Source organism: Primulina eburnea, chromosome 5 (genome assembly GCF_022965805.1).
Source record: "Primulina eburnea isolate SZY01 chromosome 5, ASM2296580v1, whole genome shotgun sequence".
NCBI classification, from domain to species: domain Eukaryota; kingdom Viridiplantae; phylum Streptophyta; class Magnoliopsida; order Lamiales; family Gesneriaceae; genus Primulina; species Primulina eburnea.
In genome coordinates, this window is record NC_133105.1 from 1,903,754 (window position 1) to 1,920,843 (window position 17,090).

General features: G+C 35.9%; 4 protein-coding genes across 4 annotated transcripts; 1 reads left to right on the forward strand and 3 right to left on the reverse strand.

Moving 5' to 3' along the window:
- The first annotated feature begins 298 nt into the window (after window positions 1-298).
- LOC140831574 (probable methyltransferase At1g29790) lies at window positions 299-1,991 on the forward strand. Its single transcript, XM_073195315.1, has one exon. It carries the CDS (start codon window positions 554-556, stop codon window positions 1,943-1,945), a length of 1,392 nt encoding a protein of 463 aa, XP_073051416.1. The 5' UTR covers window positions 299-553; the 3' UTR covers window positions 1,946-1,991.
- A 361-nt stretch (window positions 1,992-2,352) lies between these two features.
- On the reverse strand, window positions 2,353-6,599 carry LOC140832163 (plant UBX domain-containing protein 10-like). The gene is made up of 4 exons (XM_073196019.1): window positions 5,629-6,599; window positions 3,891-4,061; window positions 3,551-3,754; window positions 2,353-2,740 (listed from the first exon to the last, which is right to left on the reverse strand). The coding sequence occupies exons 1-4, from the start codon at window positions 6,421-6,423 to the stop codon at window positions 2,513-2,515; spliced, it is 1,398 nt and encodes a 465-aa protein (XP_073052120.1). The 5' UTR covers window positions 6,424-6,599; the 3' UTR covers window positions 2,353-2,512.
- Window positions 6,600-7,125: 526 nt separating this feature from the next.
- Window positions 7,126-9,962, reverse strand: LOC140832165 (uncharacterized). The gene is made up of 5 exons (XM_073196021.1): window positions 9,725-9,962; window positions 8,987-9,059; window positions 8,597-8,750; window positions 8,379-8,426; window positions 7,126-8,272 (listed from the first exon to the last, which is right to left on the reverse strand). The coding sequence occupies exons 1-5, from the start codon at window positions 9,799-9,801 to the stop codon at window positions 7,377-7,379; spliced, it is 1,248 nt and encodes a 415-aa protein (XP_073052122.1). The 5' UTR covers window positions 9,802-9,962; the 3' UTR covers window positions 7,126-7,376.
- A 197-nt stretch (window positions 9,963-10,159) lies between these two features.
- Window positions 10,160-15,695, reverse strand: LOC140832164 (transcription factor bHLH157-like). The gene is made up of 10 exons (XM_073196020.1): window positions 15,100-15,695; window positions 14,360-14,449; window positions 14,117-14,225; window positions 13,970-14,011; window positions 13,810-13,869; window positions 11,668-12,966; window positions 11,480-11,581; window positions 11,217-11,354; window positions 10,914-11,045; window positions 10,160-10,807 (listed from the first exon to the last, which is right to left on the reverse strand). The coding sequence occupies exons 1-10, from the start codon at window positions 15,210-15,212 to the stop codon at window positions 10,628-10,630; spliced, it is 2,265 nt and encodes a 754-aa protein (XP_073052121.1). The 5' UTR covers window positions 15,213-15,695; the 3' UTR covers window positions 10,160-10,627.
- Between the last annotated feature and the right edge of the window lie 1,395 nt (window positions 15,696-17,090).

Genomic DNA, 17,090 nt, shown 5'->3' on the forward strand with positions numbered 1-17,090 from the left:
AAAACTACGTTCGTCTACTCTGGAGAGTACAAGAAAGGTAAGGGTCATTGTTAAATCTGGAGCCCCAATTGCATTTGGGGACTCATTTGAAAATGTTGTTCCCCACTTTGGAATTATAAGTTCATATATTTGAATTGAATCAAAACCAGTCATAATCCAAACTCATTTGGCGCAATATCAGCCCAGATTCATGCACCGGTCAACGTCCATAAAAATTATTTTTACTCCTCCATGTGTTTCTTGCATGTAAATTAATAGTAGCACATTAATCGATACTCGCCGTATTTTCTTGCTGAATTTTTGGTCCCTTTCACGAGTTATCCAGCGATTTCTCTCTAAAACAATGGTCACTACTTGTATATGATTGTGATCCAAGTTTTTCCAGCTATGAACTAAGTGCGAGAAAGACTTGTTCCAAGGCGACTTCTATTTTTAATTATTTCATCTTGGTTTTTTCACGACAAAGGCATTGTTTGAATTTAGAGTATATATCTTCAAATTTCACATTTTCCCCATTTTATGGTTCTGCAGTATTTTGGGTTTGGGAAAAAGAATGGTGTCGTGTTTTCCTTCGTGTAGAATAGGAAGAATAATGGGTTGGGTTCAAGTTGTGCTAGGAGGTCTTGTTATAATCGTGAGCTTATCCACACTGGGTAAGCTCTACTCTGCAGGAGTTTTCTTACACAGTGACCATATATGTCCCCATCTCTATGATGTTAAGCATGTAGTGCTTCAAGAAATCGATTTCAGAGCTCTAGCAGCTCGAGTAGATGAAGTGCTTAACAAGATGGAAAGCCTCCAAGAGAATCTTGAATCAGCCGTGCATCGAATGAATAACAACAAAGTCAGTATTTCAAGTTTGGAGTACAAGGAGTTCTTGGAAGACGAGGTGATTAGGCCAATCTATAGAGCCTACATTGCTCTCAGGCAAATTCGTTTCCCGAAAATCGAAGGGAGCGAAAACATTACTATAAAAGAGGATCCTTTGATCAATACTTTCGTAGTCGAGGAGATTCGGAAGTACATAACACCTAAAGGGAATAGGTTGGGTAATATCAACATATATGGATCCGACAATGTCTACAACACGATAGGGCATGCTTGCGTGCTTATGAAGAAAGAATTGGAAGAGTATATGGATTATGATGTTGGATCTTATTGTAAAGATGATTGGAACTTGGGTCAAAAGCTTATGGTTCACGGGTGTGATCCACTGCCTCGAAGACGTTGCTTGACACGAGCCTCTAAACTATACTTGAGACCTTATTCGATCAACGAGTCACTTTGGAGGATACCAGAGGGAAGAAATGTGAGGTGGAGTAATTATCAGTGCAGAAACTTTGAGTGCTTATCTAGCAAGAATCCAAAACGAGGTTATTCAAAGTGCACCGGATGCTTCGAAATGGAAAAGGAAAAACTCAAGTGGATTACAAACACTACCCTTCCTATAGATTTCTTGATCCAAGATGTTTTATCAATCAAACCGGGGGAGATAAGAATCGGTTTGGATTTTGGTATAGGCACAGGGACATTTGCAGCACGAATGAGAGAGCAAAACGTGACCGTAGTTTCGACAGCCTTAAACTTAGGAGCCCCTTTTAGTGAAACCATTGCTTTAAGAGGCTTGATCCATTTATATCTGACATTGAACCAACGCCTACCCTTCTTTGATAACACGATGGACTTGATTCACACTGCAGGCTTTATGGATGGATGGCTCGACTTACAGCTGTTAGATTTCATCTTGTTCGACTGGGATCGTGTTTTGAGGCCTGGTGGATTGCTATGGATCGATAGGTTCTTCTGTAAAAGGAAAGACTTGGATGAGTACATGTATATGTTTTTGCAGTTTAGATATAGGAAACACAAGTGGGCACTTGCTCCCAAATCTAAGGATGAAGTTTTTCTTTCAGCTTTGCTGGAGAAGCCTCCTAGATCACTTTAAATAATATGTTGATGCAATAATATGCTTCTTCCTCTTCTCGTTTTGTCCCCATTATTAATTATCAATTTACTCATTTTACACGGTATCGTATAATTTCATTCGCATACAAAATCAAATTTTTTTCTACCGGTGCATTCATGTATATCAAAGATTATTGATAAGAGAGAATAGAGATGAGATACAAGTGTTCCGCTTTCATAGGATTGGATCTTCCATTAGGTGTTCAGCAGAAAGGGTCTGTTAATAGATTCGATTGTCTAATTTGAGCAATGTTTACTCCACGAGACTGTTGAATTTGTGCGATCACACAAAGTTGTTGTATACTTGCACTTGCGGGTAATAATACCCAAAGGCATTTAACCCATCAAATTGCAAATTTTTCCTCGAATCGATGGCGATATTTGAAATCCCAATTTAAGAACTGTCATTGACGAACAATTGCACTAGAAACAATAATGTCACATTTCATCATGCTGAATCTGTCTTTGAATTCAATATTACAAGATTTCCTACCACAAAAAGCATGGATTTCTTGATCACGCCTCAATACATGCTTTCTAGCTTTCATTAGTTCAACTCCACAAAAAGACTCGCCTGAGGATGTAATCCTGCTTCTTTAAGTGATAAAGCAAGTTTCTCCGGCCCGTAAACAATACGAGGAAAGTTGGAGACTAGCCTGTAGCTGTCAACTTCCAAACAGCCTAAAGAATCAACATAGTCATACAGAGACTGTATTGTTGACGTACAATGAAACCTCCTATCTTTTCGCTCTCCAGAAGGAAAACGAACCAAAACCTGAAAAGAGACAATAGGTGTCACAAACATAGGCAGTAGCAGAGAACACCTAAACCCTGTTGGGTTCTAGGACCATTGATCTAAATGTCAACCGACGCCGTTCCTCTGGAAATGTCTCAACGCCAACAGATAAGCTTTCGCTTCTTTTGAAAATGACAGGGCCAAAGCCACAGCTAGCATGCTACTCATAGTAAAAGTCACTAGTGTGAGCACGCAAGAATGAAGATGGTCACTGATTACGGGAAATGGAGAAGGGATTCCTACCTATTTATTTGATTTGTTTTTCGGTTTTCATTACCTTTGGTGGAACAAAACAATTAAATACTCGTGAATTTCTTACAATCTCATTTCTTCAACTATGCTTAGCAACCAAGCACTTACAGACTCCTTGTGGGACACCAAGTCTCCTACTAAACAATAAACACAGATTTTGTTGGGAAGATTTGAAATGGTTTGAAGAAACATCGATGACCTTTTTATTAGTCAAAGACTCAAAATACAGCCAAGATTTTGTCCAATTGTAATTTGATTTTAAATTTAAAAATTGTAAATAAATAATTCTTTAAAGCGTTTCAAAGCTTCCCAAAATCAATATTTACTTTAGTATGAGACCCAGGCCCCACAATTTCCTTTTTTTCAATCACGGAAATATTGGGATTAAATGGGCTGGTAATGTGATAAAATAACTTGCTGTAGCCTTTAAAATAAACTTTAACAGACCATGATTAAAATTTGGGATTAACTTGAGCATACGCACCTCAGTACTCCAGTACAACTAATTAAAAGAAACACTCTAGAACATGGGCTTACTTGAGTAACATCAGGCCCTTTCTCTGGTTCTGCGCCTAGTGATAAACATTTATCCTCCCGCATCTTAGCTAGTGCAGCTTCTTTCGCAGCAGCTTCCTGCAATGTTTTTTCACGAGCTACCTCTTCCTCCTTCCTTTTCCTCTCAGCTTCAGCAGTTTCACGTTCCAGTTTTTCTAGCTCCTCTTTCCTCTGGCGCTCCCTAGCCTAACAAAGAACATCAAAGAAAGTTAAAGAGATGTAATTCTACAGGCAACATTTTAAGGGACAACAAAGGAACATTACTGATGGCTTCAGCAAAGTTGACCTAAAATTAAAATGACCAAATTACAGTACGACATACTTGATCAGTCTCAAGTGCTGCTCGATAAGCAGCATCCTGTTCCTCTCTTAGACGCATATTGTTTATTCTTTCTTCGGCTTCGAGCCTGGCTGAAACAAGAACAGAAGCACTTTCTTCAAGCACTCTCTGCAACATTGTCACCATTTCTTCAGGAGATTTAGGGCCCTCGATCTAAGCAATTAATGAGAAAAGAACTTAATGAGAACACAACATAAAACCCAAATTTAAGACGGAGCCCAGGGAGAAAAACAAGCATCTCAGAAAATAGCATATTGGGCTGCGCAACGAAAATTCTCATAAAAAAATAAGAAAGTCTTTTATATGTAGGACTCATTTAAAATCTTAATATTCCTCCCCTTTCCATTTTAGTTATTCCATTCAAACTTCACAAAGGAAAGAACCATACAAGGATATTGACAATTGAAAAGGTAACAACAAATGCATGAACTGCAACAGATTAAAACCATTTAATCGATAAAGAAAGGCTTGTGGGACACCGATTACATGGATATTGACAATTAAAAAGACGACAACAAATGCATGAACTATAACAGATTAAAACCACTTAATAGATAAAGAAAGGCTCGTGGGACAACGAACTATATCATAGAGAATAGAAAAAAATTTCTTCTTAACCAAATATTTTCCTTAGAGCTCAGTTTTCTAAAGCTGGCAATAACGTATAACAAAATCCAGTAGTGACTGCAACGAGAGGTCAACCAAAGGATATACTATAGATAAAAGCGAAATAACAACTTGATAAAACTCTTTCTTGTCTTTACAGATTAAGAAATGAGCAAACCAGAATGAAACCACAATAACAACGTTAGAACAAGGATATGTGACAGTGGTCACAAGCCTCGTGTTCTCAGTTAAACATCATGATGGACAAGAACATTAGCCAAAAGAAATCAAGATATGAGAAGAAAGTTAAATGCAAAAGAAATCAATATATCACCAATATGGACCATTTCATATTTATTCCTTAAATTATGCCCTATCCTCGAGAGAGTTTATTTATCAAATATGATTAATATCACATAAGGAAACATGGAATTTCTTCCTTCAAGTAAATTAAAAAGTTACAGGAAAAAAGGGCCTATCTACAACGGAAAAAAGTATAAGTGCAAATATTGCTGAAGCAGAAATTCCAAATAATAGCTGACCTATAGTACCAACAGAAAAGAGTGCTGGATATGTAAAATCAAAATTTGAAAGCTAATCTTCATGAAATTCATTTGACAATGATCCAGATAATTTTTACCTCTAAATCCATTTGAAACAATTCATAAAGGAAATGCTAACATGAGACCACAAGACTAAGAAATGCCTCCCTCTAGAGAGAGGGGAGAGGGGAACAAACTTTTGACCAGTTATGCAATGATAGTGATATTACCAACTGAATACCATTTAAATCACAAACTTGAGGGACAAATAAGGGGATGAGTTTTGATGTTACACCAAGTCCATAACCAAAAGTTATCAAGATTTAGAAAATCAGTAGAAGATTCATCGAGCATAAAATTAGAAATATCATTTTTGCAAAAAATCAATAACCCAGTGACATCTCCTGCATTCAACGTCAATATCTCTAAACAAAAGCCTAAAGATATAGCAACAATAAAATTTTCACTCAAAACTCAAAGTTGTTAAATTAACACATAACTAAATTTGGGCTGTCCTCCTATATCCTAGAACATGGGTACATATTTTCTTCTTATACAGGCCACATTTATACCTGCTGCAGCAATGCAATCCTCTGATTTGTTGCAGCCATAACCACAGCGCAAAAGGGAAACCTGGATGCCTTCAGACTATTGCTCATCTTGAACCCTTCGCTAGCCTTAACACTTCCACCCCACGCCACAAAATTCTCATTCACAAACGCCACAAATACATCATTACACAAAGTATTCTCACAGAAAACTGGGGTGTCTTGGTGATCTGGCGAGTGCAAGTATACAAACAATAGCTTATATTCCTGCCTAGACCTTTGCAATGCGTCCATGAAACTGTCGGCCAAGAAATTGGGACGCGCACTCCCATAACTCCTTTCAAATCTCGATACAAAATCCACGGCCTCCGCTGCAGACTGAGACACCGAAACCGGAGGAGCGGATCCTAACCGCGCGGGGACGTAGAGGCCGATCGTGCCGAGTGAGTATGACAAAACACCACCTGCTGCCCAGATACCGAAGCCAATTGCGCCGGATATCAACCCTAGGCTACTGGAAACGATGGAAAAAGGGAGCGTGATCAATTTCCAAGCGAGGCCAGGGGGTCGATTGTTATTGCCGCTGGGTGGAAGTACTAAGCCTATATCTTGGGACTCTCGATCTGCTGTTGTGGTAGGGGAGACAGCAGTGTCGGTGACGTCAGGGGCGAAGGGACGGTGGTCTTCTGTTGCGGTGATGGAGGAGATGGCTAATTCAAGGTCCCAGCCATGAGCCGTTAGGATTTCAGTGCACAAATCAGTATCATCGATGCCAGTGATTGCCTGAAAATACGCCAGTTTATCAGAGACATCCCCCATCTCTCGGATAGTAACACGTTTGAATCAAACCGATTTGGGACGAATGGTGAAATTAGGGCTCGTTGAATTAGTTGAATTGGCTGAAATTATTATCGAAACGGGGTTTTGTGTTCATCGCTAAAAATGAATATATTTTTCTTCGCAATACATCATTTTAGTTATTTATTTGGTCAGATAAAGAGAAGATCCGACTATATACTCCTCTCATTTCATTTTATTTTATGTAGTGGGCAAACTGTATTTTTGCTTGTACACGGCTTGTTTTGTGATTTTGATAATTAAATTTCATTGGTAATTTGATGTGATACTTACACATCAACTTATTATAATACTTTGTACAGATATCACGTCGAAAAAATAATAAAATTATGAAAAAAAAAAAACAAGAATAGTAAATCAAAACGGAAATATGATAATAGTGTGGACCAAAATTACGAAAATGACAAATATAAGTTATTAAATAAATTTTTTGTTACAAATGGTAACAAAATTAACAACACTGCATAGAACTCGCATGATGTAATCTGGTGCAAACGTAATCAAACATGTTGTAATATGTGTGCTTTCTTTTATCGAAAAGGTTGGCTCAACTTTCATCCCTACTGCTAATTATTTGTGTACATTATGATATTACATTGTGTTTTTTTCAATATTTTTTTATGTTAAAAGTAATTTTTTGCAAACTGATTCCTGCTCATAGTCATCAGGAAATCAAAATGTCGTCGGCTTTGATTAGTTGTATATGAATTTATACTACAACCAACAAATAAAAAAATATAGAGAAAATATCTTGAATTCATTTTACAAAAATTACCAATAATTTAACACTTTCTCAAGCCGATCTTGTTCGATGCACCACCAAATCTGAATGTGAAAGGTCCCGTCAACGAGAAAATGCCCAGTGGATTTCCATTCATGAATAGCAAAGCTAGCCACAGAACACACAATAGAATTCAGTCATGGCAGCTCTGAACCTCCTGGATCAATGGTGTACTGTTTCGTCCCACTTCACCCTTCATTTTAGCAGAGCATATTTTACTATCCACATGTTCCATAACAGAAGACTTCTCAGCATTCACAACACTGGCCAAGATGGACCACGCCTCAGCTGGTTGCTCGTGAACCCAACTCAACATGAAGTAAACTTTCCGTTCCACAGGCTTAAACTTGGTCTTCAGTTCGGCCCTTTTCGACTTGTTCATTTTCTCCGACTTAAGCTGTCTCTCGGCAGCTTGAATCATCTTCTGCAAGTCACACAACAAGCAGACTAAAGCTGCACCTCCAAGATAAAGTAGGTTAGTTACATCATCCAAGAGCATCAATCCAAACGGCAAACCACCCATGTGCTTGTAAGCAGTAGAGCATGTACGCTCCAAGCAATGCAACAAAGCTTCAAACACAGTCTCCGGGCGTGCAAGTTGACCCAAAACAGAAGATACAGTCAGTAGAGTTGTCGCTGATTCAAAGGCATCGGATTTCCAATCCCCATTGTAAAGACGAAGGGTGAAACAATAACTGTATATAATGTCAACAGCATGCACTGTTAAAAGTGGAGATGGCTCAGTAGTAGTGAGTTGGTTCAGAGGTGGAATGGGAGTTTCAGGCCCAGAAGGGATGTCGTGCCACTGATCACCATTGGCAGCATCTTCAGAAGATGCCACCAAATCTTGTTTCACAACAGGTCTGACTAATTGGGTCCCATCCAAGCTAAGTGATATATATTTGGCAGAAAACCTTAACCACCAAGGATTCCATGGTTCAATCATCTTGCTAAGCTCTCCCGAGGCAATTGCTCGATGGAAATGTTTCTTTTCTTCAGTAGATAAATCATCGTATCCTAATTGATCCCCTGTCAAGAAAGCAAAAAAAAAGTTGCCAGATAGTAAAAGATAAAGAGAATCAGGATACATTTTGGTGCCATTAGAAAGAAACCATGTGCAATATAGACAACATACCAGAAAGAATCTTTTGGATAGTCTCCTCCGATAAAAAAGAATCCAACTCTGTAGTTAAGAAATAAGAATGGAAATTGACTGAGTTACAATATCTAACATTTTGGAATAGAATAGAATTTTTGGATAGTCTCCTCCGATCGAAATGAATGATGCACTTCAAGAAGACAGCTTCACAGTGCAAATGACAGCAAGAAAAACTAAAGGGAGGATCAACATACCATCGCTATCCATGCCACTTGTTTCCGCTTCCTCGTGGAACCGTTTAAGTATGTCCAACATTTTCTTTTTGCTTGTTTCGTCAGGTTGCAGTTGTTGCAGTTCTTGAACAACATTTTCTTTCATAAAAGATTCGGTACAACGAAGATTATGGGACTGCCACGAATACCATATGGAAATATTATCTCATAAAGGAAGGGAAGAAACAAAGAGCACATCAATACTATCAATTTTCACTTCTATGAAAATTTTAACACGTTATTGAAACTTGTATAATTCTGCCAAATTAAAGACTATGTATGATCTGACAAATTTCCAAATCTGCCACGGAATCCAAATACATTAATTACTTCACTGTTGTATAGTTAAATCCTAGCAAAAAATTTAAATACCTTGTAACATTGCAGAGAGCAATACCGAATATTGCACCGAGGGCATGTATATTGTGTAAATTGTTTTTCACACCTGCAACAAAGTGCTCACTTTCAGAAAGTTGCTCAGGAAATATACACAATATGGATACCACAATTAAATAATTTTTTTATAGGTTCCTTATAGGGAGTAGGTAACTTGAAACGTTTGAAATATCAACTGCATGCTTGTTATCAGAATAAAAGCTATGGTCACAACCATCCTCAGAAGACAAGATTCATAGTCTCAAATCCTTCATTTTCTGAACGTTAAATCCTTGGATCCACCAAGAATATGAAATATATCAAAAACAAAATGCAAGACGAGATTGCTTGAAGTGGTTGCATTAAAACTGAACTCTTCCAGGGATTCCGATTTTAACACCCCAAACAATCCCCTCCAACTTAATTTCATATCTAGAACACTCCACCCATCCATCCTCATCCCATCTACTGTAATAGAATAAGGTGAATATCTGCACAGAGGTTTCTCAATCATCCCTGTGTGACTATGTCTGCCCGTCGCCGTACACATCCACCCACATAGTAGTTAAGTAAACCATACTAAAAAAATAAACGATAAAGCTCAATCCCGAACCAAACTCAACCAAATGTAGTAATAAAAAGATAAGTATGCACAAAAAAAATGAATTTCGAGCCTTAAAGTAATCAACGAAGCTAAATGCCAAAAACAAGATTAGGAACTGAAAGTGGACTTACACGCGACAGATTATGCGGGAGTTAGCGGTGAGTTGCGTTGATTGAGGGATTGTTGAGGTGATGATATTGTCCGTCATCTGAAATTATTTCGCTAGGGCAGAATCGGCGACCCAAGGCGGAGGAGCGGCTGAAACAGTGGCAACTGGCAAGCACCGTACCTTGTTCACAGATAAACCTTGTCCCGCTCCGATAACGAATCTCGTAATTGTTTTGTTTGAGGAAACTAGGAACTTCTAGAATTTTATGTTTTGTTACAAGTCTATTTAGTACCACGATCGACTCGAATTTTGTCCTTTTTTTTATTTAATTTCAAAAAGTACAAATAAAATTACATGTGCAGTCTATTTAATTATGTACAAATTATCCCTTTTGTTCAATCTTTTATAATAAAAATTGAAAAATAGATAAGAACTAATCAGCCATCTCCGATTGTCATATTATATAGTATTTTAGCAATAAATATTTGGAGTTTCCTATAATTATCGTTGTACCACATTTGAAGTGATATGATATTATTATGACATAAATAACAAAAGACAGCTAAATAATTGTGAGATTAATCAGAAATTAGCCTAATAAATACTTGATTTGTTAGCATTCATGAATGAAACATTGAAGATCAGTCAGAAAAACACAATCGTTCTTCCCCTGTCACAAATGTTTCCCAACACACTATAAAAGCACACACTAATCCTCCTAAAAAAATTGATATTTACCTGTCACACTTTTGCTAGTTTAGATTCGTGATCGTACATGGACAACAAAAGGGGATGAAAGACCAATGAATTGTGACACACAGATCTCCCCCTTATCCATTTCCCGCTGGCGATCTGTCCGTTGCAGCAGGCCAAGTCCTTCAGAATCAGTAATATTACAGGTACATTTTCACTCAACCAAAGAGTATCAACTGATTAAATTGACAGGAAATGAAATGGTCGGTTTGTGATGGTTGAACAAGGATATGCCCGAACTGATGACTCTACCGAGTGGATCATTTGTTGCATTTGCTGTACTTTGGGAAGTCATCTGCAAAAGCTGAATGAGGGAGGAGAATACTTCATGGCGTGTGACATGCCGGTTTTCCTGAAGCAGTTAAGTTTACATGAATGTACAAAAATATTAAGGAAGAAAGGAATGTTGAGGCCTTGGATTTTTTATTGCATTTAGTAGTTCATTTTTTAGTTTTTACCTCAGCCTCCACGATGAACTGAGCCCAAATATTAGATTCAAGAGCTTTTAGCACTCCCTTGAGGATAACCAAGCCAAAACCTCGGATTAAATCTGCAATCTCCAAAAAGAAACCTTGTTCTTCGCATTGGATCTGCAGCGAAAAGTTAAATATGATGAATTGAAAGTGGTTAAATATGGAGAATACATATGCTAAAAGCTAAAATAATCAGATGCCTAACTCTGAACTTTGCCTTGAGCAGGCAACAAAATAAGATGAGAGAGATTCTTCGATGTCCTTTTGTGTGTCATAGTTCTATCTTACCTCTATAAGCATTTGACCAGGATTGCTAAGGTCCTCAACTTTCAGAGGACAAACCATCATTTGCTCGCCTACTTCACATGCCCACGTAATTCCACCTCCGCCACAATTATCAAAATTGTCTTTTGAGACAACCCCACTCTGTTAATCAGCAAACATAATTAAAAATTATGCTAGCCAATCGATCTAATAACCAATACCAATGTCCAAGCCCGTGTTAAAAAACTAAAGAATGCCATATAGACAATAAGAAAAGACATTTTCACCTTTGGCTTGTCAATTTTTTTCAGAGTTTCAGCATGCTTTATGAGACCAGACATGAAGTTTAAATGTCTTATGGTTCGTTCCAATAGACGGTCAATGCTCATCTGTTACATCAATCAACATCTAGTAAAAAAAAAAAGTAAATCCTACTTTACTTAGATTTATCAAACCAATAATTAACTCCATATACCTTTTCACCATTAGGAATGAGTCCCCTTAACTCCACAAGACGGTCTTGGATCATTTGACGATCTTTTGGCCTCGGTTTGGTCCCAGTTTTAGCCTTTTTCTTCCCAGATTTTTTCAGCTCATCTGGGCCCCTTGACATACTAGAGTTTTGAGCACTCGAGCTACATCTGTTACCGATACACAAACCTGGTTCTTTCAAAGAGGCCGCATTATTAAGCGATTTCCTTTTTTCATCGAAGATAGGAGAGTCTTGATAATTAACTTGGTCATGGCCCGACAAATAGCTCTCTAGTTTTCTTCTTTTAGCAGAAGAGGATGACTGAATATCAAATTTTGATTGTGAAAATGTACAAGAATTACTAGCAGAACCATCTAAAATGCGGTCAAGGCCTAATTTTGAGAACAAGCTATTAGAGATCGTCCCGACATCGGACTGTACACACTTCTGAGAAATGCAGTTGGTGTCATCTGCACCAAAATTCAAGTCATCGCAATCCACAACAGGCATCAAAGTTTCACTCCAATCCTGTTGTGTTTCTTTTACATGATCCGTTCTGAATGTATCTGTAATAGAACTCAGACAATGTCTAACAACTTTTTCGGGGATATTGATTGGAGAATTACATCCCCTCGGATCACTACTTCTTAGTACAGCTGGGAATGAGGTGTTGTTTTGGCCTCTCAAGGGAGAAAACCACTTAGAAAGATCATCTCCTGGGAAAGATTTTGACAGGGCCTCTTCAAAATCATTCTCCTGAAATAACTCCTCCAATGTCAATAGGCCAGATGGCCTTTGAGTCCCACAATTAGATGAATCAAGCAACAAAGCAGAATATCGAGAGTGTGTAAATTCCTCGGAGAAATCTTGCTCTAGTGATGAAGTGGAAGCCGAGTTGACATTGGCATTTAAACTTGAGAGAGCTGCATTTTCACTCAATCTGGATGTCAAATGAGGCCAAGATGAAGTTACAGCTGAAATTTCACTATTACTGCTAAGCTCTTTGGTGGCTGGGAAATTAAAAATGTCCCCCGACTCCAAGAAGAGATTATCTAGCTGAGATGAGACAACCATCGAACTATTCAAGTCCAGAAAATCTTCAGAGAATGCATCACTTAGAATATTTTGATTCATGGAATGTGAAATGCCATGTGATAGCGATGACATAAACTGCGTAGTGGACTCATGGAATTGAGTTTTGGAAGACGCGGGCTCATTTTCTGCCGACTGGAATTTTTTACCTTCAGCCATTACTCTAAAAAGTCCTTTCACTTGTTCTACAAAATCTTTTGTCTCGAGAATCTGCATCAAAATTTGGACTGTCAATAGAAGGATAGCAATATAATTAAGTATACACCATATATTGTGATCTTCATAATAAGGTAGAGCCCTCCCTTAGATTATTATTTAAGCACGATCTAGCTAGAATCACTATATTATATCATGATAAGAGTGTTTAACCTTTCCATGGGGAGATAAAAAGTAAACGAGATTTGAAAAAGGAACCTTCATTAATATTACAAATACAACAATAGCTTTTTTCCTTTCCAGATTGATGTTGGAAATCAATGTTCGGGAGAAAAGAGTAAAGAGGTGAAAGAATTGAGAGTTAAGGGGAAAGATTGATGTATATATTGCAATGTCTGATTGTGTTTCTCGAAATAAATGCTTGGTGAACCTTCATAAAGGTGTTAAGAAGTATTGGATTGATTCCATCTGTGATTCTTCATCAGACCAAAGTCGTGAATCTAGAATCCTCAATCTAATGCTGTAAAGCTCCTAGCCGCCCACAAAGCAGGCATTGCATGAAGCATTTTGGTGCTTCAATCAAGTAAGTGTGCTTGTTTCTCATGAAGAGGATAGATGGGAGCTAAGACACTTTTCGAAAACACATATGATCAAGGTGATGGGTTGTGATTGTCATAGTGCATGTAGCTACACCGTGACGGTAATCATGGATAATAGGATGCATCTATAAACCACATGCTACTGTAAAAAGAGTTGATTCAGAGGGAGGATAATATGTTACCCGACATATATCCTTAACATTCTTAAAATTGCAAATAAAATCTGAATACACAAATCTCAATGACTCGAAAAATGTGTTTTCGTGCATTACATTGTATCATTGAGATGAATACTAACCTTGCGAGTGGAACCAAATTGCACAACACCCCATGGTTCTACTGAAATTAGAGCTATAGTCTGCAAATAAATTTTTGTGATCACCAAGATTAGCTTGTACATCAAGATAGAAACAATTGAAAAAGACATAATTTTCTCAGCTAAAAGAAATAGTTAGCACCTCTATCCCCATAGAAAATTGGCAATACAATTCAGAATCATCCTGTAAAACGACATGGAATCATTTTCCATTAGAATTATACAGCTGAAATAACATGCAATTTAAAATTCTAAGGGAACATGTATGGAAGGCCAGCTTGATTTATACCTGAAAAACCTCAAGACTTTGGAATGATCCTAAAGAACTTTGTCTCTCATTGTGATATTCAGAAAACATCCATCTATCATTTTTAGTAAATGCTGCTTGACCAATGACCCTGTTAAAAAAAATCTTGAATTTTAGTATGGTGTTCATTAAAAATAATTTCAATTTTCAAGAAAATAAAATGAAAACTTATAAGGTAAAATTCAATATTGGTATAAATTATATATAAATATTAATAAAGCTTACCCTCCTCCAAGAACATGCACTTGTAGCAGCATATTATCAATCATAGCTCCCATTTGTTCCTCATAATATTCATCTTTCAATGTCAACAACCTGCAATGACCCAAAACAGGCTACATATTAAAAAAAAATTAAGTAGATTAAAATAATCAATACAATATGCAGAAAATAATTAAAAAGGAAACAGTATAAATGCAAATAAAAATAATATAATGTAAATAATTATTGATATCAGATCTCCAAAGTAGAGTAAAGGCAAAGCATTTATTTATGCAATAAAATAATCATATTCAATGAGAACTTTAATACATAATATTACATATTGTCATCCTAAAGACGACATGTAATCATTGATCCGAGAAAAGTACATTTAGCAAAATAAATTCACTTCGTAATTTTGGTGATGTTAATGACTTATGAAGGGAAAAAAAACAGAAACAGAAATTCGAAAAAGATGGCACTTTTTCCTGATTTTCTTTAGAGGGAATAAAAAAAAAACATGCAGAAGAAACTGTACTTAAATGAAAAATACGAAGGAAAAAATGGTAGCCATGATATACTATATAATATATCAGTTAGAAAATCTGAAAAGAAAACTAATAAATGAATGGTTTATAGTAAAATTTCTATATACTCCTAACCTTCAAATCAAGATTAACGACACATGAACTATGAAAAAATGTAATAAAAAATAAAAATTTAGGACATATAATAGAAACATGCAGAAAATTTAACAATCTTACAAAGAATTTGTGTGATCAAATCCCCAGAAAAGGGCATAACTCCATCCATTACTGCAACAAAGATTCCTTAGTGTCTCTTTTGTATTTGAATCAATCTTTTGTCCTGTACCCATTTTGCAGAAGCAATCCAAGAATGCAGAGGCAGCAGTTCCTTTGCAGAAGCTAGCTCACCAAGAAATCACTATGATCCAACTTTCAGCCACAAAATAAACTCTTCTTTTTCAACTTTCTTCTATATTTATTTAAATCCAATAAAAGAAAAAAAAAACACCTATGAAAAAAATCAAATCTTTTTTCCACAGAAGTAAGGAAGTTCAGGCTCAGCAATCGAAGAGAGCGCTGCAAGAAATAAAATTAAAGTGAAACCCAGTTTTTGTTTTGGGAAAAGAACGAAGGTAGAGAGAGTGTTTGAAGTAGCTAACAGAAAACAGAAACAGCAGTGTCATACAAAAAATACTAACTAAAGAGATTATTGTTGGATGTTTGTCTGAATTCTGAACCCAAATGGATTAAAAAGGAGAAAGAAACGCAAAGACGAAGAGTAGAGATGGGAAAAGATATAATCGATAGAAGACAAGAAAGATAAAAGGTAAAGTTAAATGTATAGATGTATAGATAGAAGGGAAACTTATAAAAAAATAAAATAAAATTATTGTATAGATAATGAATACAATATGTCTGTACATATCGGGTGTAGGGGGCAAAAGGATCTCTATAGATATAAACAGTGTTACGTAGAGTTATATTTGGTCGTCTTTCACGTATTTTTCTATCAATTTATATAATATAAAAAAAAATATTTCGTTGATTTTGGTTTTAAATTCGATATAAAAAAAATATTGAAAAAATACGGAGATAAACACGAAAAATTAAATATTTAGTTAAAAAAAAAAAACCGTCTAGACAATCACCTAAACAGTTAGACGATAATAATAGTAATCCTCAGCTTACTGTTTTTTAAAATTGTGATTATGAAAATCAGATTACATTAAATTTTACTAATTTTATAAACTCAAAATAATCATATTAATTTTTTATCCTAATTAATTATATTATTTGAAAGAAAGTTTTTATTATTGTTCAAATCAATTAATTATAGCATATAAAAGGGTTGGAAGCCATATGAATTAGTTTTGTGGTAATATCTTCTTAAATATATTTGTATTTCGTTACGGAGATTTTTATTTTATTTTGTGTGTCTTTGAAAAATATTTCGTTTGTCATACAACAGCCCTGACTAAAAAAAAATATTTTATTATTGAAAATTATATTTGTAAATATTATTTTATTTTAAATTCATCTAAAATTAAATGACCAATAAGAGGTTTAATAAATAAAAAGATAAATTCTATACTAACATAAATTAATATATAAATATGTAAAATACTCCTTACATAATAATGTAAAATACACTCAGCATTATACATGTTTAATCAAAAAAATAAGCTGATTTATGGTTTATTAGTTCACTACATAAGAATGATTTTAATTAATGTTTATTACTATTTTTTTAGTATACAATAATGTGATCAAATAAAGGTTTAGTGCAATTTTAAAAAATATATATTATAATTATTAAATAATAAATAATAAATAAATACATGGTACCTGTTGTACCTGTTTGTGTTCATGCATTTCCTTTCATTCATTAATGGGTTCTCTCTGTTTGTCTGGAATATCTTTGTGGAAGATTTTCACCTAAAACAAAAAAACTTATTTATGACAACTATTGTTTTTATGGAATTTTTCGAAACAAGAATAGAGGAGAGTGTTGGCCGTTTTCGAGGTTGGTGATGTCAGAATGTTTGCTGAACTATGATTTCTTACAAAATTATACAATATCACAGTTGTTGAACCCGCGAATGCAGTAATATGAAATAGACGAAATATAGGGATGTCAATCGGGTGGGTCGGGCCGAGTCGGATTTCAGGTCAACGCGCGAAATTTTTTTATTTTTTTTTCAACCCGAACCCGAAGCAATCCGAAAACC

What these genes read in the sequence shown, in the direction of transcription:
- LOC140832163 (XM_073196019.1), bottom strand. Translation starts at nt 6,423, where the DNA reads ATGGGGGATGTCTCTGATAAACTGGCGTATTTTCAGGCAATCACTGGC. An exon ending in CAGCACTTGAGACTGATCAA is followed by an intron (nt 3,755 to 3,890) that starts GTATGTCGTACT and finishes GTTCTTTGTTAG; the next exon opens with GCTAGGGAGCGCCAGAGGAA. An exon ending in AAGGGCCTGATGTTACTCAA is followed by an intron (nt 2,741 to 3,550) that starts GTAAGCCCATGT and finishes GTCTCTTTTCAG; the next exon opens with GTTTTGGTTCGTTTTCCTTC.
- LOC140831574 (XM_073195315.1), top strand. Translation starts at nt 554, where the DNA reads ATGGTGTCGTGTTTTCCTTCGTGTAGAATAGGAAGAATAATGGGTTGG.
- LOC140832165 (XM_073196021.1), bottom strand. Translation starts at nt 9,801, where the DNA reads ATGACGGACAATATCATCACCTCAACAATCCCTCAATCAACGCAACTC. An exon ending in AAGTGGCATGGATAGCGATG is followed by an intron (nt 8,427 to 8,596) that starts GTATGTTGATCC and finishes TCTTAACTACAG; the next exon opens with AGTTGGATTCTTTTTTATCG. An exon ending in TATCCAAAAGATTCTTTCTG is followed by an intron (nt 8,273 to 8,378) that starts GTATGTTGTCTA and finishes CTTTCTTGACAG; the next exon opens with GGGATCAATTAGGATACGAT.
- LOC140832164 (XM_073196020.1), bottom strand. Translation starts at nt 15,212, where the DNA reads ATGGGTACAGGACAAAAGATTGATTCAAATACAAAAGAGACACTAAGG. An exon ending in AATTTGGTTCCACTCGCAAG is followed by an intron (nt 12,967 to 13,809) that starts GTTAGTATTCAT and finishes ATTTTGATGCAG; the next exon opens with ATTCTCGAGACAAAAGATTT. An exon ending in AGTTCATCGTGGAGGCTGAG is followed by an intron (nt 10,808 to 10,913) that starts GTAAAAACTAAA and finishes TAACTGCTTCAG; the next exon opens with GAAAACCGGCATGTCACACG.